This window comes from Oenanthe melanoleuca, chromosome 17 (genome assembly GCF_029582105.1).
Source record: "Oenanthe melanoleuca isolate GR-GAL-2019-014 chromosome 17, OMel1.0, whole genome shotgun sequence".
NCBI classification, from domain to species: domain Eukaryota; kingdom Metazoa; phylum Chordata; class Aves; order Passeriformes; family Muscicapidae; genus Oenanthe; species Oenanthe melanoleuca.
This window is the reverse complement of record NC_079350.1, coordinates 5,005,985-5,028,046: the sequence shown is the minus strand read 5'-3', so window position 1 is coordinate 5,028,046 and position 22,062 is coordinate 5,005,985. Positions and strand designations below refer to the sequence as shown.

Below are 22,062 nucleotides of genomic sequence, written 5' to 3'. Positions count from 1 at the left end.
AGCTGCATTATTGCTGTACCTTCTGTGCTGCCTGAAGGCACTTCAAAGTACCTTGTCAAAGTCTGAAGCTATTGTGTTGTATCTTAGTGAATTCTGAGAATTCTACATGGAAGGCCAGAGACAGATGGAAATAGAGATGCCTTGAGGCAGAGTGGAAGGTACTGCAGTCAGGAGCTCCTGAAGAGCACAGGAGGGTGCCAGTTAACTGAGACCTTTACCTGAAAGAAAACCTACATAGGGAATTGAGGTCAAGTGTTGTACTTGAATGCCAAATTGAATTTGAAGCCTTTTCTCTGTTAATCTATACAGTTACTGGATTAAGAAATCTGTCAGGACAGATTTTTTAAAGCCTGTGTTGTGCTGCCTCAGAGTTTTTAAAAAGGATTTTGGAGAAGACATATTCTCTGTGTTCTGACACAAGGGTTTGGCTGCACATTAATTGGCTTTGCAGTTCACAGCAAGTTTAGGTTGCTTTATCTGTCCTGGAGCATGTTCCTGAGTGGAAACCGCTTTTCCTTAGCATGCTTTTCCTGAAGAACCAATAGTACAGAAAAATGGCCATCCACTGCACTGCCTGACAAACAAAGCATCAGTATTATAGCAGATTTTTCCTGCACTCTAGATGTGTTGGGTCTGGGTTTTTGTGTTTAATTAAGCACAGTTAAACCATTACAGAATTTTAGAAATACAAAGTGTGTTCTGGGGCCTTTAACTGTGCTGAGAGTTTTTGTACTCACAAAGCAGCTGCATAAAACACAAGTGTTTTATATCAGTGGTTCAGATCTCGAGGATATTTGTTTGATGTTGGCTTTCTTTAACGTTAAAAAGCTTCCTATGTAGCAATTCCATTTTGTAGTTTATGCATATGAATGTTAATGAGATGCCAAGACCCAATGGAATATGGGGATTGCTGAAAGGAATTGAAGGAGGGAGCAGAGTATCAGTGAGGAAAAATGACTGCTTCAAAATCTGAAAAAGCTTGGCACAGGAATTGATGGGTGAAAGTTGGGCTTTGTCATTCAGGACATGACATTCAATTGTCAAAATAACCCTTTTAAGAAACATGAAGTCAGGAACAGAAAGGAATACAAAAGAAAAAAGAGAGCTGAGCACTGACAGAGAAGTAAGGGAAAAAAGATGCAAATTAAAGCAAGAAGGGAGAAATGTGAGAAATATTGTGTGGAGAAAGTCACATGGAGGTGGCAATTCCAGTAGGAACAGAATAGGAAGCTTTGACTGCAGGATTTATGTGTGTGGTCTCTGGCAGGTGATGAGAAGATCCTTGCTCCAGCTCCACTTCTGATCCTGCTCTCTACGGATGGTGTGCTTTGCCCATTTTACATGATCAACCAAAACCCAGGAGTCAGGTCACTTATTGTGACCCCAGAGCCACTGCAGCTGGCAGGGGAGAGAGTTCCAAAGTCAGCAGGTAAGTGCTCCAAGGGCTATGGGGAACACTGGATTTGTGGATCTTTGTCATACTGTCAGTTCAGTAGTCAGACACACATGTGGTCACAGAAAGCATATTTTTCCTTTATAATGATAATGGGGAGCAGTTCTTGGGTGTTTTGAGCTCCCAGGACTGTTCTCTGTCTTTTGTGTATCAGTGTGAAATTACCTAGTTCTGTTCACCAAGTCACAGAGTCAATTAGTTTGGAAAAGACCTCTCAGAGTCCAACCTTCAACCCTGTTTGTTTGTGGGATCTAAGCACTTTGCAGGCTGTGCATTTAGACTCTCCTGTGCAATCAGCCTTTGGAGAATAAGGCCAAAGCAGTTTTAAGAGGTTCTTTGCCCATCTTTGAGCATGGCCTCCACAGTTCAGAGAGGGGATGGTTTTCCTCCATAGTTTTGCCACAGGAGGTCGTGATATGAACTAGGGTGTTTGACTGCAGCAAAATCCTATTTAAACAAAATTCTATTTAAATTCTATTTAAAGCTTTCCTCAGCACTGTGAAAATTGTGTCAGCAGGTGAAGATGAGCAGTTTTGTTTTGAGTTTTAGATGTGTTGTCCTGTAGTGTGATGTAGGCAGGTAAGATGATTGTTTTGCTTGTCTGCATTCATGGAAAAGTAATTGCAAATGCACCATTTTCTTCCCTGTGCCTAAATTTGCTTCTCCTTCCCCAGCCAGAATGCTGTTGTTTGGCAGCCTGCCTTCCTGCAGTGCTGGCTAACTTGTGTGCTGACTGCTTATTTTATTTGAGATGGCAGGAACCTCATCAAAATCAATGGAGGAAGGTGAAGCTTTTTCACAGGAAACTGCAGACAACATTAATCTGAACAGATTGTTGTACTGATTGTGGCTTTTTACAGTTTCTGTATCACTTACTGGAACTGGGGACTGCAAGCCCAGCTCTGCCATCTCTCTTCCTCACTGTCCAGTGAGAGAAGCAGTGCTGAGCTGTCCCTATCAAGTAGATTTGGCCTTGCAATGCCTTCTGCCATTAGTCAGTGCAGCCAAATGAGCCTCCTGTTTCCCCATTTGTCTTTCTCCAGGGAGTACTGCCACAAGTCCAACCACTCCTCCAACTTCTCTAAAGCCTGACACAGCACCAGCTGTTGCTCCCACTGTGCCCACCTCAGGTCAGCCTCCAGCAGGGAGTGGAGCAGCTGCTTTTTCCTTCATGCCTTCAGCTGTGAAGACTCCTGGCTCCACAGGCAGTGATCCTCCACAATATTCCTTTGCCACAGATGCCTCCAAGCAAGCCCAGACTCCTGCTCTGACTGGAGCAGCAACATTCTCCTTCTCCTCTGCTTCTTCCAAGACATCCATAACTCCTGCTTCTGTAGGCAGCACTACAGCAGCTCCTGCCACCTCCTTTCCTTTTGGGTCCATGAACTTTAAACCAGCTGCAGAGAGCTCATCTGGGCCATCACTCTCCACAGCACCTGCTGCTCAGAAGTCATCTTTTGCACCTTCAGCTTCTTCAGTCAAAGTGAACCTCAATGAGAAGTAAGTAGATTCAGCAGTGAATGCAGGGGCTGGATGCTTGTTAAATTGCTGCAGGCATTATATATGTAATATAATGTATGGTAGTTCTGAAGATGGTGTCTGGCTTTTTGCCCTGACAAAAGTTCTCCACATTCCCAAGAAAGCACTGAGGAAGCCCCTCTTTATCCAAGAGTGTTGTGGCTGTGGAAACCTTCAGTGCTTCTCATGCCAGAGGTTATGTTCATGGGCATGGTACTAGTCAAGGGACAATGCCAAAAATTTAGACTGATAAATTGCCAGAGACTTAGTGGGGGGTTTATATCTTTGCTTCATAGGCATCAAATAGTGATTCCATGCTTTGGTTTGATGCAAGTCATGGCTAAGGATTGCTAGGAAATCTCTTTTGCTTGGGGCTGCTTTAGTGGGGTGGTGATAGCACAAGTTTCTCTGACAGTTTGTTGAAGGTTCCTTACCCCAGCCTGAGAGGAAGCTGGAGCCACAGTTGATGAATTGCTTTGCCACTCTGTTCAGCAGAGAAGGTGCCAGACCTTTTGGTTCTGTTCTTAAATGAACACTTGCTCACTGAGCACTGAATCTGCAATCTTCAAAGGTTATTCACACTGACTGAAAAAAAATAATATTGATTAGAAACTATGCAAAATGGGTTTGAGTGTTCTCAGATGTCATATACTCACTCTTCCCTCCAACTCCTGAGACTTTATTTTTAGAAAAGAGAGGTTTAAAACACAGAGCTATGTTAATTGAAGCTGCTTTCTAAGGAGAAGAAATTTCATGTAGATGCATCATAAGAAATTTCTGTTGGTTCAAATGATTATTTTTGAATTAGAAAAATCTTTACTACACCAGAATCTGATGGGAGCTCTTAGGGCTTTTTATATTTGTGTATAAAGCAAATGATACACCAGTGAATTGGCTGAATATTTAAATTGACTGCCTTGAGGAGCTGAGTTTGCAAATTAATAGGAATTCATATTTTCTTGCAGACTTTTTGTTTGAGCCTTACTCTGAGGATGACACTGAAGGGCAGCTCAGATTTGCTATAGTTGGAACAAAATGATGGGGTGCATTTGGAGCAGGGTAGTACTTTTTGCTGGCATTTAGCTTTTGCTCATGGGAGGATCTAAGATAGAAGTCTTTGTTGTTCCATGTATTCAGAAATTATCCTGAATGGTTTCTTCCTGCTGTCTCCAGAAGCTACAGTCATGATTTTTTATCTGGAGCTTGAGTTGTTGCTGATCCCAGGGGATGCTCATTCATTTTTTCATTTATTCATTCACTCATTCATGTATTCATTCTGTTGCAGGTTTGGTGCTGTAGACACCTCTTCTCCCACGAGCAGCAGTGGTCAATGCACTTCCACAATGTTTTCCTTCTCAACCAGTTCCAAAACTGCTCCTGGAGGTTCTCTGATCCAGTCCACACCCGTTGCAGCCCCTCCTACCACACCACTAAAGACTTCATCCCCTGTGCCTGCCACAGGTAGGAGTCTGATCCCTGTTGTTGGGAATAATGCATTGTAAAAAGAGATCTAAAAGTTTTAGGACATAGGGAGCTTCATTTGGCTTATTTCTTATTTTTCCTCCTGCTTTTCCTGCTCCAGAGGCTCTCCTGATTGGCACATCATCATGATGTGAATCACTTTGTCTTGAAACTGAGTAGTTTTTCCATTTGTGCTCTATTTTTCAGAGTGCCATATGTGAAATAATTAAATTCAGCTGCTTAAGTTTGCCTAGAAGTTCTGACATTTTCAGTGTTCTGATTATGAATGTTTCTGGGCAACTTCTGCTTTACTTTCTATCTGCATTGACTAGAGTTCAGAGTAGTCACAGAGAAGGTGGGTGGAAGTGAAAAGGCACCTGAGGAAGGTGTGTTCTTACATAGGGGCATAGCACTACTGCTTTTGGACTTGGTGGTGATTGTTTTTGATCACAGCCCTTTGTATAAATTCATCAGTTACTGTTGTTCTTATTAAATTCCAGTGGCACGTCCTGCTCAAAATACTTCAGCTTCCTTGGTGCAGAAGACACCCAAAATCACCCCATCAGCAGCAAAGCCAGGCCCTACTCAGGTAACAGGAACTTGACTGGGTTCTTTGGAGGGTGAATGTTTTTCATGGCCCATGAATTGCTTAGAATTCCTTGGACTGAACTAGTGTTCTTAGGTCAAAGAATTAGCTAACTTCTGATTTTGAAATAGTAGCTAATCTGTGTTTTTAAACAGTGTTCTCTGCATGTCTTTAGAAACTGTATTTTGACCTATGTTATAATCAGAGTGTCTGGAGTCTGAATGGAGTTTCTAACACCAGGCCTTCTTTGATATTCTAAGCTCCTTGCTGTAATAGATATATCCTTAATATTGGTTTTGGTTTTGTCTTTTTTTCTTTTCCCCAGGGCAAATCAGCACTCCCCAGCACAGCTTTAGAGAAACAGACCCACCAATGGAAGGAGTCAGACCCTGTTATAGCAGGAATCAGGGAGGAGGTGAGATTTTCAAGCAGTTTTTTTCATAATGACACACACACTTCAGCTGTGTTCTGATGGTGTCTGTAAGTAGTTTAGGAATCAGAATGGAATTTTTTCCTGAAATGATCAGCCTGGTTTGTAGTTACTTGTGTGTCCTGTTCAGTCATCTTCAGTCACTGTGTTGAGAAGATGGAGTATTCTTTCCTGTTAATGTTCAAGAAGAATTTCCTGCTTTGGCTGCAGAGTGACCAGTGTTTATGGTGTAGTTGAGGCATGATCCAAGAGCTGAGACATTTGTTCCAGTCCCTGCTGTGTTTTCAGTGGCTGCCCTTTCTTCTGCTTGGCTTTGCAGATTGCACATTTTCAGAAGGAGATGGAGGAGCTGAAGGCCCGGACATCCAAAGCCTGTTTCCAAGTTGGAACTCCAGAGGAAATGAAAGTGTTGCGAACTGAGTCAGATGATCTTCACACCTTCCTCTTGGAAATTAAAGAGACAACAGAGGTGAGCAGAGTATCTTCAAGCTGTGAACCAGCAGTGACTCTTCCTCACCTGATGTTCCTCCTTAACCTGCTACAGCTGAGCTGTAGATGGAAAATCTGACTCTGCTCTGTTAATGAGGGGGTGGCATTTGCCCTTGTGCTTTCAGGCAGATGCTTGCAGAACCCCTTGTGCTAGAGATGGCAATAGAAAATGTTATTTTGAACCTTGTCCCATCTGTTCTATTTCAGTCACTTCATGGAGATATCAGTATTCTGAAGACAGCCCTGCTGGAGGGATTTGCAGGGGTAGAAGAGGCTAAAGAACAGAATGAACAGAATCGTAGCTCGGGGTATTTACACTTGCTCTATAAGAAACCTTTGGATCCCAAGAGTGAAGCACAGCTTCAGGTATGAATCATGTCAGCCAACTTCTGATAGAGAGCTTTAAATAAAGTAAAACAGGCTTGTGTGTTCAAGTGCCCAGCATTGTTCTGCCCAAAGTATTCACTGTTTCAGTAAATGGTCTAGTAAGTGTGTGGTGAGCTTTGGTTTCCATGAGTTTGCAAAAGATCCTGGAATCCTCTCCTGAAGCTCCTCTCTGTTGTTGCCATTTGCAGTGATGATTCAAAACTCCTTCTGAAGGGATGTAGTTCACCTGAGATCCAAGTCTGTTCTAATCTTAGAATGTGACTCTTGACATCCTGTTCCTTCTCAGCCTGTAGTGTTTGCTCAGGGATTTCAGTTAAAAGAATGTTGGGTTTTTTCCTACACTTTATAGAAGAGTTCTTGGAATTATTTTTATCTTCAGCAAGTGCCTTATGGAACAATGTGATGATTTATTATGACTTACAGAATTGTGTGGTTAATTTCATGGATGGTGGAGCATAAAGCTTAATGATATTCTAAAAGCTGGGGCACAAAGGAAAATAACCAGCAGTACATAAAGAGGCTTTCAAAGACAAGAGGAAAGTAGGGGTGAAGCACTTTTTGTTACAGCTCTGGTGATGAAGGACTATTTAACCCTAAGCAAAATAGAGTGAATGTGCCCTACAAATAATACTTGGTCTTTTATACACTGATAAGTTCCCTCAAGAGGTTTGACTGGCAGGATGAAGGCATAATTGAATGTCATCTTTGTGGCAGTAGGTATCAAGATCATGCATGCAGTTATTAGAAATCAGTTGACAAAAAGTAATTTCTTTTAGATCTGATCTCTAATCTTCACCTGGATTCTGTTGATTGATTCACAGTCTTAATTGCATGCCTGCTTTGATGTCTAGCACATCTCTGTGACATTTAAAGCTTATGCTTGTGACTTCAGAGAGATGATAATCTTGAAGTATGTGTTTTACTGTGTAGAGAAAGGACCATGAGGAAAGAATAACACAGTGGGAGAGAAGTGGAAGTGGATTGGAATGGAAGGAGAGAGCTTTTGGGTGAACTTTGTGGAAGTTGGCTTTGAGGATGCTCTGTGCTGACTCTGAAATTTTGCTCAGGCTGCATCATCCCCATTCTCTTGGGTGATAAAAGCTCACTTAGGCAGCTTTTTGTCTTAGTTTTCAATGAGGTTTTCAAGACCCTGAGACTTCTCTGATATGTCCAGTGTATCAACTTGGTGTCCAGAGAGTTGCTGCCATGTAGGTGCTGGAGAAAGTGTTAAACACTGCCAAGCCCAGGTTTCCTAAGCCCACAGCAGGACTGGGTTTGCTTTCAGGTTGGAGATGTCCCATTAGAATTTCATGCTGTATCTTGAAAACATTTGCAGTGGAATTCTTCCCAAGCTGTGTTCCTTGGCTGCTTCATTATACTAGGTGAACATTCTGTTGAGGTGAGCTGAAGCCAATTGCAGTTCCCATTTCCATTTTGCAAGGGTAGAGTTCAATCCACAGCTTGTTCAAGCCATGGATAAGTCACTTTACTCTCTGTCCTTGCTTTTTAATTATTTTTATTTTCTTACCTATAGAAGTCAAATTAATTCCTTACTTTAATGAGGGGGTGTGAGTGAATCATAGTCTGTGAATCTAATATTCTAAAGCTGTGTGAGTAGCCTGCAAAGCTTTGATCACTTATAATTGTTAGAAGTTTCAGTGTTGTAAGATGGGAGCAAATGACTCATGTTCTGGAAGTGGCATTTGAAATGAAGATTGTTGTATAATGCCTGGTGTTTGTAAAATCTTTTCTGTAAAGACCTGGCAGTGTTTTGGCAATATTATGGACAGTTTTGCTCCTGGTTGAGAGCTGAGGTGAAATGTCCAGGCCAAACCCTGTGTGTGCCCCATTGATTATTATGTAAATTTTCACCATGTTGGGTTCTATTGTGTTTTGTCATGCTGGGAAAATGTTCCAGGCAGAAATATGGCCAAGTACCCTATGGCTTGGACTGAATGAGCCCAGAGTCTTCATCTCCTTCTACTGAAACTGAGACTTCTGCAGTGAATTGAAAGCTCACTTTGCTTTGCATGGCAGGAAATCCGGCGCTTGCACCAGTACGTGAAGTTTGCTGTTCAGGATGTGAACGACGTTCTGGATTTGGAGTGGGATCGGCACCTGGAGCAGAAGAGAAAGCAGAAGTAAGTAATTGAAACTGGACTACAGAGCTACAGCAGTGAATTGGGAAGTAGTCTATAATCAACAAAGACCTTGTTCTGTTTAACAGTTTCATCTTTTTTGAGGGTCTGAGAGAAAAGCTTGGCTCAGACAACTAATGGGAGCCATAGGTTCAGACTCTCTGCCTTCATATGTGTTACAAGCTTGCTGTGTCTGTGTGTACAGTGCAAATAGTGCTTATGGAAAAAAACTGAAAGCTTTGTAGAAATTCATTGATGGCAGCTAATGAAACCTCTTCTAATAAAACATCTTGAAGCAAATGAGCTAAATAAATAAACTGGCAGGATATTCAAGGAGAAATCTGTATTTGAGATGAACTGAGCTGCTTTGGTGATTGACCTTCTTGAGTTTCAGTAGCCAGAACCACTGAACCATTGTTTGCTTGCCTGCCTGTGGCCCAGATGCACAGAATGGTCCTTATCCCGTTTCTTGATGTGATCTCTGCAGGCGTCTGATAGTCCCTGAGCGAGAGACCCTGTTCAACACCCTGGCCAATAACCGGGAAATCATCAACCAGCAGAGGAAGAGGCTGAACCACCTGGTGAACAGCCTGCAGCAGCTCCGCCTCTACAACCAGACATCTCAGTGGAGTGTTCCCAGTGACACCTCTCTAAACAGTGCTCAGAGGTATGTGGAACATGAATTCCTCCTCCTCTCTTGCCCCCAGGTGCATCCTCCAGAGAATGTTGTTTTGTGGGCATGGTATGGGAGGACAGGACCTCCTAAAGATTATGCTAAACTATGCCCAGGTATTACAGAAGCTCATTGGTTGTATTGTAGGACACTGTTTAGTGCTTAGCAGAAATTTCCCCTAAAAGTTTAAGGAGTTTTAGATTATAGAGCCTCCAGGCTGAGATACTGCTGGTTGTGTGTCTGACTTCAGGGGAAGGAGTGAATGGCTCTTGAAGTTTCTGAAATAGTTAAAGATGCATCACACAGTATCTTCCAGATATGCTAGTGGTTCTAGTGGCTACTTTGGCCTGATTTTGTTCCTGCTTTAGTTGGTTTCTTTCTACTGCTGCTGTTTTTTCACTGCTCTGCTTTGTCCCAGTTTTGACAGTGACCTTGAAAGCCTGCGCAACGATTTGATGAAAACTACTTTGAAATCACATGCCAAACCTCTGCCCAAAGCACCTGGTAATTTATCCTTTCTTCCTGGCATTCACACAATAAATGTGAATTACCTCTTTTTGACTTGCAGTTTGACTCTAGACTAATAACTGTCTTCTATTTTCCAGCTAAGTTATCCCCAGTGAAGCAGGCACAGCTGAGGAATTTTCTAGCCAAGAGGAAAACTCCACCAATTAGGTCTACAGCTCCAGGTAAACCTTTAGTTACCATAGAATTCTGAAATGCTTTCCAGGAGAATGACTTACCTGCTGTGGGAAACCTGAAACTAGCTTTTGACTTCTTAACTCCTACTTTTCCTGACTTGTTCTCCCATCTGCTCTCAGCAGGACTTGCTTACAGTTGCTGTCTGGTTGAAGGTTGCCTTTCCAGGCAGTTCAGAAGTCAAATCCTATCAATCCAAGAGTAAAACAAGCCAATAGGAGACCATCCTAAAATAGGGTGCATTTGTCATGGCTGTTACACTGGATGGCTCCCTCAGCTTAATACTGAATTTTGTTTTTGATGTTGCAGCAAGTTTGTCCCGATCTGCCTTTTTGTCCACGAGATACTATGAAGATTTGGATGAAGTCAGCTCAACATCCTCAGTTTCCCAGTCACTGGAGAATGATGATTCCCAAGCAGTGGACCAGGAAGAAGAGGCTGCCCCAGTCCAAGTCCCTCGTCATGCTCCTGTGGTCCGAACTCCCTCAGTCCAGCCTGGTTTGATGGCTCAGTCTCCCTCCTTTGGGAAGCAGCACCTCTCCCTGGGTACTTTGTGTGAGTTATGTTTGCATTGTCTCTTCTCAATGTGGTCTTGTGGGTAGCTTTAACTACTGTTTTATCCACTGCCAGTGCTTCAGGCCCTGGAGAAATGAGATTGCAGGATACAGATTTACATTGCCAGGTTCCCAGGAGGAGTAACAGAGTGGCTTTGTAACCTCATGAACCTGAGCTAAAAGCACTAAAGCACTTTGACTCACTGATTGTGTTTTTGTGATAGCCTGGTTCTTTCAGATTGCAGTGACCTAAAATATTGCCCAAAGACTAAGAAACTGGAGTACTGCTGTTTGGTTGATGTGGCCAAGGTTAGGAGTTCTGAGCCCAGCAAGTCTTACTAAGAACTGCATTTGCATACACTCAGTTTTCCTTGTGCAAGAGAGGTTTCTTTAATCTCTGGAGCCAGAAAGAAAAGAGAAAGTGTCAGCAGAAGTGTCTGTTACAGCAGACTGAAAGTCCTCTAATACATTGAAATAAAATCTATTGAGACTTAGTAAATTCCTTGGGAAATACCAGAATCTGCCAGGGACAGATTGTGTTGATTGTTTGAATGGCCTGCACACCACTCTTGTCAGAAGGAAGCTGTGTACTTAAAGGAACTGCAGTTAAGCAAAGACTTTCAAAGACTCCCTGATTATAGAGAAACATTTAACTAATACTTTTGTTAATCTGTTTTTTTTTTCAGTGCCTGCAACCTCGAACAGAATCATCCCACAAGGGGCAGACAGTACAATGCTTGCAACAAAGACTGTGAAACACGGGGCCCCTGCTCCCACTGTCACTGTTCCAGCACCACAAGCAGCTGCTGCTGCAGCTCTGCAGAGGCAGATGGCTGCTAACCAGTCCCCAGGTAAAGAATGGCTAATTGCACAAGTGACCTCTGAGCAGCTGTATGGGGCTTTCACAGGGATTTAGTGCTCTCAGAGGAGATCATCAAACAAAATATGGTGCACATCTGTAGTTGTTGCACCTCTGAGCTACCCAGTGTTACTTTGTCTTCCTTTTTCCTGTAAGCTGCTAGTGTAAAACAGCTGAGAAACTCCCATTTCAGTTAATAGAAGATGTTACAATGTTGGTATGAGAGAGTTCATAATAATTAGATTTGCAAACAACAAAAAATGTACCAACTATACAGATTACTGTAGCTTCTTTTGTCCTTCTCCTCAATGAAGTCTGAAGTTCCAAATGTTTCAGGCCAGGTACACTATATATTCTAGAATCTTGGATGGATCTTTTTGGAATTATTCAGACCATATTAAATGAAATTAAATGCTTAATATGGTGTTTATCTTTACCTATTTTTCCCCCCTCCTTTTTTTTCTGTCCTTAAAGCTGTGAGCACCTCCTTGACTGAATCTACTCTGAAGAATGTTCCTCAGGTGGTGAATGTTCGAGAACTCAAGTCTGGTGCACTGACTCCAGCAGTCTCTGCAGTAATAGGGTGAGTGAGTGCTGCCCTTCTTTCTGGTGGCCTTTGGTAGCATTTGCACTGGAGCACATCTGCCAGTGGGGAGCAGTAGCAGTGTTCCAGTGAGTCTGGCTGTGTAAGACCTCAAGTGGATGTGTTTAGACAAGAGTACTGGGTTTGTGGATTGAAAGAAAGATCTTTCCAGGTCATTCAAGGATTTGCTAATGGCTTGTCGTGAACAAATGATGAGACCAGTATTAACCTCCTTCTCCATTTGTCTGTGAAATGCATTTATGTGCATCCTCTCCTTTTGGGAGTCAGTGGTTTTACTGCTAATATGAAATTTGGCCCTGGTATCTCTCCAATCACTACCTCTGTTGTACCTTTCAGTGAGGAAATTGCAGCCCTCTGTCACTGAGTGTGGTCTGTGACTTCAGGCTGTCTGTGTTTTCCTTCTACTTTGTCATCCTTTGCAGAGAAAACCTTCTCTGGAGTTATTCCTCTTCTGTCTGTTCCCAGATTCACCCCCTGAAGGGAAGCAGAACTGTGCTCTGGCTTTTCTGGAAACTTGTTTCAAATGTTTTGACATCAGAATTTTGACTGAAGGGTTGGGTGTCACTGAGGGTCAGTCACTTTGGGACACCACAAGCTGCAAGGCTGTTCCTCCTGACTAAACTATGAACTTTGACTTCTGGTATTTAACCTTGAATTTGTTACCATTTCTTGTGAATTAGCTGTAACACTTGGCTTCCCTGCCCTGCTTCCTGCAGACAACAGCCAGCTTAGCTCATTCCAGAGATTTCTGCCTTATCACCAGGCTCTGTCACCAGCCTAGGACTAAGCTTTTTCTCTGTCATTGTAATGACCTTGAAACTGTCTTTTTTTGAAGTTCCTGCTGTTCCTAAAGACCAGGGCAGTGCATGGCCAGTTCTGAGCTGGGGAGGCAAGAGCACTACTGAAAAGTCTGTGCAAAGTTTGGCTTACTGCATGAAGAGATAAATTCACCACATAGGGAGTTGCAAATACTGTATCCCTATAACTGTGAGCTGTGTGTGCAGCTCCTGAACACTTGCTGTTGTTGCATCACCACTGCCTTTCACACATTGGTGTGTACTCTTCACTGTCAAAGAAAAAAGGTGAAATTCCTTTGGTTCAGCTTTTCAAAAAGGGAACAATCTCACAGTGGTTGGTTCTCAACTGCTGACCTTGACATTTACTTCATGGTTTCTTTTGTATTTTAATTGAGAAACAGCTTGGGCACTTTTTTTGCTATTTTATTTCTTCCTAAAAGTGATAAACTGGAATGGGGAGGGGAATTGCTACATCTTTTGAAAGATTTGCAGACAGCTCTGCTTGGGAATTTTTTGGCTAAAAGTGGTATTGTGAGCATGAAAAGTTTTCCACCCTCTCTTTCATCAGAACTATGATGTAGAAGGTAGAAAGTACTGGCTGTGCATAGAGAAGGCTGTGAGTGAGCAATTTGTAATGAGATTGGTTTTCACTTGAACTGTAGTTAAAGACCTGTCTTTCTTTCAAGTAGTTTTAGACTGGCAGTATTGATTGATCTCTCTAATTTATAAAACACCAGCTAGCTTGGTATCTTGGAGGCTTTCTACAGTCTTACTTTATAGCTGACCTCATAAAAATGTACTTTCTAAAAATTCTCCCCAAATGAACAGTGCTTGCCAGTCAGATTCAGCACTCAAATGAAGAGCATTCACCCAGCAATTTAATTTACCAATTTTTGCTACTTCAGGCATCCTGGCTTCCTTTTGCTGCCACAACACACTCTTTGGTTGTTAAGCAGAAATGATTTTTCAGTTGTTATCAGTTGTTCAGTGGCCTGTGACTCAGTGTGTTGGTGCTTCCAGTCCAGTTACTAATGCATAGTTTTCAGTGCAAAAAAATCCATTCTCCACAACTGAAATCAAACCCAGAATTTTCATAGTATTGTCAAATCTTGAGATCAAGTCCCACCCTCTCTTGAATTTCACAGACTTTCTGTTGTTTTCTTCTTTGCTCAGTATAAGCTTGAAATCTACAGCTGCACCATCCCAACACCGACTTTTTCCAGTGTTAATTTTGAAGTTTTCATTGTATGCTGGACTTTTGCTTTGAGCAGAGGGCAAATCCAGGCCAGGCAATGTAGAGAGAGAATAGTCATTGCTGGAAGGAAGGAAGGAAGGTCTTCCCAGTGAAGCAAAGCTGTTTAAGGCACAAAACCATATCCAAGACCAAATGTATGTATGTGTCCTCTTCCTTTGGAATATGGTAGAAAATTCCTGTGAATTGGCCTGCAACTGACCAAACAGTAAATGCAGTTTGGGAATCCTCATGGTTTGGATATCCAAATTTGCTTACTATTTGGGATTTGCAGCCTCAGCCAGAGATTGGTTATTGCCTTAGGGAGCTTCTGGTCCCAGTCAAGATGGAGAGAACCTGTCTGGGTAAGAAGGCTGGGCTTTGCCACCAAGAGAGTGCAATCATGGTTGAATTTAAGCTTCTGAAATTTTCTGGTGAAACTTCTGAACCTGTTGGGCCACAGACTGAGCTGCTAAAAAACTGGTTGGCTGTTCCCAAGCCACAGTGATTTGATATGTTTGTGCCCCCAAGTACCAAGGTAAAATCCTGCACCCATGAGATGCTGCCATTCTGCAGCAATTGTCTGGGGGTTTTTATTTCATGGTCAAAAACATCAAATCAACAATGTACAATACAGGTTTATTTTATCACAGTGCTTGCCATGACTTTGTCAATGTTTATAATACACTTCAAAGACAGGAAATGCTCCCTCCACCCCCTCCCAACTCTGTCTCCTTACTCAGCATTTCTAAGCATTGCATGTACGTGTCTGGACTCCACATTGTGAAGGAAGCTGCTTAAATTTGTTATCCACTAGGCATAAAATTGTAATCCCCTTACCTGCTGATTTTTCATCAACTCCCTGTGAAATAGAAAGCCCTGACTCTCTTCAGAGACAAGAGTGTCTGGAGAAGACTTGATCGTTTAAGTCTCGAGGTTTAAACACATTTACAGCCTTCCTTTGTTAAATGTGGCTGATTCATTTAAGAGGTTTATTCTCTAATCAGATTTGTTCATTTGGAGTTGTGTGTGGAATCTTTAATAGCTGCTGTTGTTCAAGGCTTCTGGGAGTTGTGCTTTTTGAGAGGAGAGGAAATCTTCTTTCAGCCTAGTTATTCATATAATTGTTTAATTTTTCTTTTTAAGATCATCTGTACCTCACTCTGCAGCCCAGGCAGTCCATCAAGTTTTGGCAACTGTTGCTACAAATCAAGCTAAACAGGTATTTTGATATAGAACCCTTTCCCTGTGGAATACTTACCTGGGCATGCTCAGCAGAGTTAGGAGGTTTAATTTTCATAGCTTGCCCTGCATTCTTGACACCATTTCTGTATCTGTGACCTCAGCAGTGCATATCTATGTTATGTCTTGCTTTTTCTCTTCTCTTCTCTTTTCTTCTGGAGATGTGCAGCTTTGTAATGGCCCTACCCTTGCTGCAGTGAGGGCTGCAGCTAACAGCAAAGGAGGCTGTATTAGGTAGATACAACTAAATTTCACACCAAAAAAAGAAAGTTACAGGCAATCAAGGGAGAGAGTTCTTTATTACCCTGTTATTCTACTGAAAATATTGCTTAATGCTTGACAGGCTGCTGAGTTTTATATCTATGCATCAAAAAAACCCAGTGCAGCAGTCTTTGTCCTCTGGAATCACTGAGCTGTTGCCCATGGAGGCTTGCTGAATTGTTGAAAAGGTTGAGGACTGACCCTGTATTTAAGTGTCAAGACATAATGGGCCCAAGATTGCAGAGCTCTTCTAAGTGCTTCAACCACCCACCTCTATTTTATCCTTAAGTCCCTGCATGACACTGATAATGCCAAACCAATGTCAGAAGGACCTTTGTTAATGGACAGACTGCACTGACCTGAAGTGGTGCTGTGTTTTTAGACACCTCTGGCAAGCTCAGTGAAGGGCCAGACTCCACCTTCCTCTGTGTGTGCACCCTCTCCTATGGCATCCACAGCTGTTCCAACATCATCTGGCAACAAGATCTCAGGTAAGTTGTCTTATTGAAGGTGGAAATAAGGCCTGGATGTCTCTTGCAACATGTCAGGGTGCACAGTCCACAGAATGAGGACACTGAGGAGAATAGATTTGCCTCCACTGAGAGGTTGCTGTGCCAGACTTGAGGGGGAGAATTTGTAAAACAAAGGTTCAGAAGTGCAGGAGAGTGGTTTTCTGTACTCCCTGTGTTTTGTCTGTTCCTGCATCTAGAATTCAGTGACACAATTCCTTGTTCAGAGTGCACCCAGGACTTGTAACTCTTATCAGGAAATGCTGAAAGCACATCTTCCACAAGGCTACTGTGGAAGCAGATCTTTGTTTTTAAAACATGAAAGTCCTGCTGATTTAAAACATTTTAAATGTGCTGATTTGATTTTTAGACACACAGCATTATAGGAGGACCTGAACAAGTTTGATCTAAGTCCTGTGAAGGATCTATGGAGCTTTGAGCTATAGGATCAGCTTCAGAGCCAGTTCAGACATAGGGATCAGTCTCATAGAGTTGGGAAGCTTCTAAAGAAAGGAATGCTCAGTTTACAACTTAACAGGGAAAGAGAAAACATTAGGGGAAGGAAGCAATTGATTTTTAATGTGAGCTAGATAATAATGCTTGCATTGGACATGGTTTTATAAGCCTCTTGCATAAATGTCTGAAATCCATCTCTGTTGGTCTTTTGCCTTTAATCTGTGGATGTAGGTTGCCTCTTTGCCAGGGGTAAGAAGCTGTAAAAATAACTGGAATCATATGCTTCTTAAATTTTGGTTTATTGAAAATGTCAGCTCTTGAATATGATAGCACTTCTTTTTTATTTTAAATTTATTAAATTAAAGACTGTGTGTGCAAGCTAATCCCTCCTTTTCTGATAGATGGATGACAGGGTGCTTTGTTTATTTTTTTATTTGTAAATATGTTTTAAAAGTATATTTGTTGTTCTTGTAACTTACAGGACAAGGGACAGCAAAAACAGTTACAGCTGTTTCTTCTACTGTGACATCAGTACAAGCAACAACAATACAGCTTAACAAAACCTTCTCCTTTACTTCTGCAGGGTCTGTATGAACATTACATTTCTTTGTAATGACATTAAATAGGAATATTGGCTGTTACAGCAGGTGTTGCCTACAAGCTGTGCAGTACTGTGAAATGGCACCTGCAAATGTTACACTGGGAGGGCAGGGGTTGTACCAGAGCTCTTTGAAAACCTTGTTTGTGGAAGGCTGAGTGAGGTCTGAAGGTCTGTGAGACACAATATCATGTTGCTTTGGGATTTTTCAGTGTATAACTAATCAAGAGTAAAGGATGACTGGCTTGCTTTTGGGGTTTATCTACAGTGGACTGTTGAACAAGTTCCCAGATAGGACTTGAAATATGTACTGATGGTCACACTGTCTGAATTGCTTATTTATCTTTATAATGCCGAACAAATTTTGTGTTTTGGCTTGAAAAGCAATCAGTTCATGAAGGTGACAAGAGGGGCCCCAAGCCATCTGGTGATATCTGTTACATAACAATAACAAAAAACAAGGCACATGTTATGAACATACAGTTACTCTGAAATCTCTCTTATGGAATGTTATTTCAGGGATGGCAAAAATCTTTATTTGATTATATCTTATGTTTAGGGGAGTGGGCTAATTCCTTAGGAATGATTTTTTGAAATTCTTCATGTTTGCTCATCTAACACTCAAGTGAATTTCTCTGTTAAGGGTGCAACATTAAGTATTTCAGAATACACATTCAAATGGCTGGTTTCTTTCAGTCTTACCCATTTCTCTCTGCATGTTTTTTTAAGTGGATGCTACCCAAATCCCTTGCTGGGCTCTTCAGAGGGCAAAAAGAGTCCTTTTGAGTGATGGAAATTCAGATTCAAAAAGCAAACAGCCCTGCCTTTGTCCCTTGTGCAGTGCCTCAGTGTGTAAACCATATGCTAAATACAGTGCTGTTGTCAGTGATGTCTTAGTCCCATGGCCTGACTTCTATCTCAGCAGCTGGTCTTTGAGAATCAGAGAAAGCTTAAAAAGCCTCAGGGAATGAAGATCTCTGCAAGACTCATTATGAAAGATCACAGTATTTTTGCAAGACAAAACATTTTCAGTGTAAAATAGTCATGATAACTTTCCATTTCTGTCTTGCACTGAGTGATCTCTTGTCTGATGGATGGTTGTATCCAGTTATTCCCTTCTGCACGTGCACTGACTCTTCCCTTTTAGCTCTTTTAAACTCTAGTTGCCACTGTGGTTTCTCCTCTCACCAGTCTCCCCAAATCCATCAGGTTTTGGTGCATGGGGAAGAAATACACAGCAGAAAAGAAAGAATGTGGGAGGATGGGGGGTGGTCAAAAGAACTTTGAACCCTGGCTGTCTTTAACCCTCTAGAAGCCTTTTTAGAGAGGGAACAAATGGAGCACAGTGTGTGTGTGTGTGTGCTTCTCTCTTCCTGTTTATCCTTGGAGAAACTGCTCCTGTGTGCCTGGCTTTGTGCAAGTCTGTACTGGAAATCTGAGTCTCAGAGTTGTGCTCATCATATGGTTGGAAATTTCAGCACTTGGAGCTAAGTCATTCTTTCCCTTTCTCCTCTCTCCTCCTAGGTCTGTATTTAATTTTAGTGGTGTCACATCAGCTGCTTCCTCACAGACGCCGCCCAGCCTCACTCCCTCACAAGGTTGGTTTGGGAGAGTGTGCAAACAGCATCTCTTCCCTCTTAACTGAGTGTTTCCTCTTCCTGATTCATGTGGCTCTTGTTCTGTGTTGCAGTTCTATTACTAAAATTGCAATAACATTTCATGCATGCTCTAGGTTCTCCCTGTAATACACAGAAATCTGGGCCACCCAGATGAATTAAGCAAAATATTTGTTGCCAATAACATTTAGGAGGCACTAGTTGATGAAAAGTGTAGCATCTGTGGTCATTTCCTATGCTGTCTTTAATATGTAGATTTAAAGTTGCTGAGGTGGACTGACATAGAGCTGTTATCCAGTGAGTTTTTAAAAATCAGAGGGAAGTGCTTGGAGTGGCTTTGTGGTGCTTCTAAAATTGAAGTGACAATACACAGGCTGCCTTTCCATGTAGGTAGACCCTACTTGCCCAGTCTCATAAAAGGGAACTGATAAAATCTGTTTTGTATTCTTTTTGAAGCTTTCTGCCTTTAATTTCAGTCTTGCAGATGAGATCACACAGTCAAAAAATTTGCTCCCAATGTTATTGGCATCTCTGATAAAATATATCACCTCTTCTTAAAAATCTTGGCTTGTTTCTATCCTTAGATTATCACAGCTACTGTAATGCTACTGATACTCTTGATGTTAAGGAGAGAGAATGAACTGGGCTTAAAACTGGAAGATTAACATAAAAGCTTAGGTAAATAACAGAGATAAAGCAGGAGTGGGAGGTACAGGAGACAGACTTGTAAGCCACAGCATTGTGTGAGGGCAGGTACATTGTTCTGTGAGCTGGTAGGAGCACCTTTGTCTCTGTAATTGGTAATGGAAGAACTACAGAATGTAATTTCAGGGCCTCAGGAGGAAAAAAAAAGCTACATTATGGAGTGTCAGTTACTTAAATACACTTAATAGAGGGGAAAACACAAGGATAATACCAGATCAGCTAAGAAGCTTTTGCTCTTTGTTGTTTGATCTCCATGCAGATTTCCTGTACTCTGTTCAAACACCAATGCAGTGTTTTCAGGTCAGAATTTGTTTGGTGCTCAGAAATGAAATGATAGTACATTAAATAAAACTAGCCCAGTCTCCCTTAAACAACTTCAACAGTTTCACACTGTTGGACAGCAGTTTATGTTACATTTGAGAGTTTGTCTCTAGTTTTTCAAAGCTGAAAACAGGCTGTATAGAAATTGGTTGGTCTATAAATAGCTGAATTTGTAAAGAAAGATTTGATTTTGTAGAAGACTCTTAAAGTGTCAGAAAGTATTTTTATGACCTTAACTGCTTTGAGCCATTGGTTCAAAAAGAAAGTGCTGTAGTAAATGTCAGGAATTTTTTACCTGAACCAAGTAAGAAGGTGTGACAGTGGTATCAGTAGAAAATTATCTGTAATAACCAGGTCTTTTATGTTTTTTATTGAACTGCTGGAAAAGAAATAGGAGCCAAAGGCTGGAGTTGTCTGTACTTAAAGAGAAGAATGGTTAAGTGGAGGCTATGATGTGACAGTAACATATTTGTCACGGCCACCTTGGCCATAAAGGCTTCAGGTGTCACTGTTGTGTCCTGTATGAGTATAAAGGTTGCAGTTACCTGATGGACAGAGGCTTTATGGTTTTGAGGCAAGAACACTGACAGTCTGTGAAGCACTAAAATGGACCATCATTGCAAGGATGATAAATGAGCTTTGCATACCCTAACTTGATTTGTTACCTCTGTCTCTCTCTCCCTGACAGCCCCTGCAAAAGAATCTGCCCAGCCAGATTCATTTTTGTTTGCTGGCAGTTCCAAACTTGGAGCAATTCCTGAGACCTCCTTTGCTTTTGGGTCCCACAAACCAGCAAGTGCTCCAGGAGGTGTGGTGGGAGGTGGCTCCTCAGCAGATGGCACCCAGTCAAACAAAGCTGCTGCAACATCATCTTCTGCTCCCCCCACAACCTCTGGCAAGTTGGATATGGCTCCATCCAAGCCAGGAGATCACTTGTTTCAGGGCAATCTAGCTGGGGAAACTCTTGGGAGCTTCTCAGGACTACGAGTTGGCCAAGTAGATGATAATGCCAAGACCACCAGTAAAGCACCAACAACCAGTGCTGCAGGAACACAGTCAGCTAAAGTGTCTACAGTACCTTCTGGGTTTAATTTTGCTGCTCCCCTGACATTAGGAAAAGCTGGAGAAGCTGCTTCCACATCAGTCACGTCAGCTGGCACAGCATCCCTGTCCAGCAGCACTAGTGCCACAGGCAGTCTCTTTGGCAATGTCCAGTTAACCAGCACAGGGTCTTCTGGGGTGTTTAATCTTGGAGGCTCTGCTGGCAGCAAACCCACCTTTTCATTTGGTATTCAGCAGACAAACAGTATGAGCACATCCACCTCCACCCCTTCTACTCTCCCTGCTTCAGCAACCCTCCCATTTGGAGGCTTCTCAAGTTCATCACAAACTGCTGTCCCTGCTGCAACTCCCAGTAAGTCTGCAGGGGATGCCAAATCACCACCTGGCTCAGAAAAACCATCTGAAAACGAAGCTGTAGCAGCTGGTTCTTCACCTCCAGTGCCACAGCCCCAGGCACAGCTCTCAGAGCCGCTGAAAGAACCCACCTTGCCCCAGGCCACAGCTGGGGACACTGTCCCCGAGGGCTCTGGGACCACGGTGGCACCACCTCCCCCTGACCCCGTGGCTGCTGCCAGCTCCACCAGCGATCTGAAGGCCCCAGTGCCTCCTGCTGTCTCTGCAGCTGCCCCACCCGATCAGAATGTCTCAGCAACAACCTCCACTGCAAGTGTTGCCTCTCCTGCAGAAGCCACAGGTGCTCTGGCTGCTACCTCTGATGTTACTACAGGTGTGCAGAGTCCAGCTGTTGGTGCCTCTGTGTTTGCCCCCACTTCTGCAGGCTCCTCCGTGTTCGCTCAGCCGCCGAGTTCCAGCTCTTCTGGCTCAGCATTCACCCAGCCTGCCGGGGAAGCAGCTGCCACTCCTGCCACACCTCCTGTTTTTGGACAGCTCCCAGCAGGTACCACAGCATCCTCTCCATTTGGGCAGCTCACCACCAGCACTCTGTCCACAGCCACTGCCACCACCCAGGCTGCCACCTCAGGCTTTGGTACTTCTGCTTTTGGCACCACCACCACGGGGGGCTTTGGCCAGCCAGCCTTTGGGCAAGCACCAGTCTTTGGACAACCTGCAAGCAGTTCTTCAAGTGGCTTCACCTTCAGCCAGTCTGGGTTTGGGACAATGCCAGCCTTTGGCCAGCCAGCAGCTTCCACAGCAGCCTCGAGCAGTGGGAATGTGTTTGGAGCCCCAGCCAGCACCAACAGTGGCAGCTCCTTCTCCTTTGGCCAGCCAGCCAGCACAGGTGGGGTGCTCTTTGGGCAGAGCAGCCCTCCTGGGTTTGGGCAGAGCACTGGCTTTGGGCAAGGGGGATCTGTGTTTGGTGGCACTGCTGCTGTCACCACCACCACGTCCTCTGCTGGGTTCAGCTTCTGCCAGGCCTCAGGTAAGAGCAGAGCTTTGTCCAGTGGCACTGTC

General features: G+C 43.0%; 1 protein-coding gene across 4 annotated transcripts in view; it reads left to right on the top strand.

Annotated features, from left to right (window-relative positions):
- The window catches only part of NUP214 (nucleoporin 214), a 39,100-nt gene that overhangs the window by 5,930 nt on the left and 11,108 nt on the right, over positions 1 to 22,062 (top strand). For 2 of the 4 annotated variants that reach the window (XM_056505404.1, XM_056505403.1), the window contains exons 11-29: positions 1,268 to 1,429; positions 2,497 to 2,953; positions 4,257 to 4,432; positions 4,933 to 5,021; positions 5,344 to 5,433; positions 5,768 to 5,917; positions 6,145 to 6,303; positions 8,362 to 8,465; positions 8,950 to 9,129; positions 9,554 to 9,639; positions 9,741 to 9,824; positions 10,144 to 10,389; positions 11,075 to 11,239; positions 11,722 to 11,830; positions 15,026 to 15,101; positions 15,765 to 15,873; positions 16,829 to 16,931; positions 18,470 to 18,543; positions 20,276 to 22,030. In XM_056505404.1, coding sequence (XP_056361379.1) covers positions 1,268 to 1,429; positions 2,497 to 2,953; positions 4,257 to 4,432; positions 4,933 to 5,021; positions 5,344 to 5,433; positions 5,768 to 5,917; positions 6,145 to 6,303; positions 8,362 to 8,465; positions 8,950 to 9,129; positions 9,554 to 9,639; positions 9,741 to 9,824; positions 10,144 to 10,389; positions 11,075 to 11,239; positions 11,722 to 11,830; positions 15,026 to 15,101; positions 15,765 to 15,873; positions 16,829 to 16,931; positions 18,470 to 18,543; positions 20,276 to 22,030 — 4,374 coding nt within the window. The remainder of the gene's footprint in view (positions 1 to 1,267; positions 1,430 to 2,496; positions 2,954 to 4,256; positions 4,433 to 4,932; positions 5,022 to 5,343; positions 5,434 to 5,767; positions 5,918 to 6,144; positions 6,304 to 8,361; positions 8,466 to 8,949; positions 9,130 to 9,553; positions 9,640 to 9,740; positions 9,825 to 10,143; positions 10,390 to 11,074; positions 11,240 to 11,721; positions 11,831 to 15,025; positions 15,102 to 15,764; positions 15,874 to 16,828; positions 16,932 to 18,469; positions 18,544 to 20,275; positions 22,031 to 22,062) is intronic. The other 2 variants (XM_056505405.1, XM_056505406.1) reach the window with 2 other exon arrangements.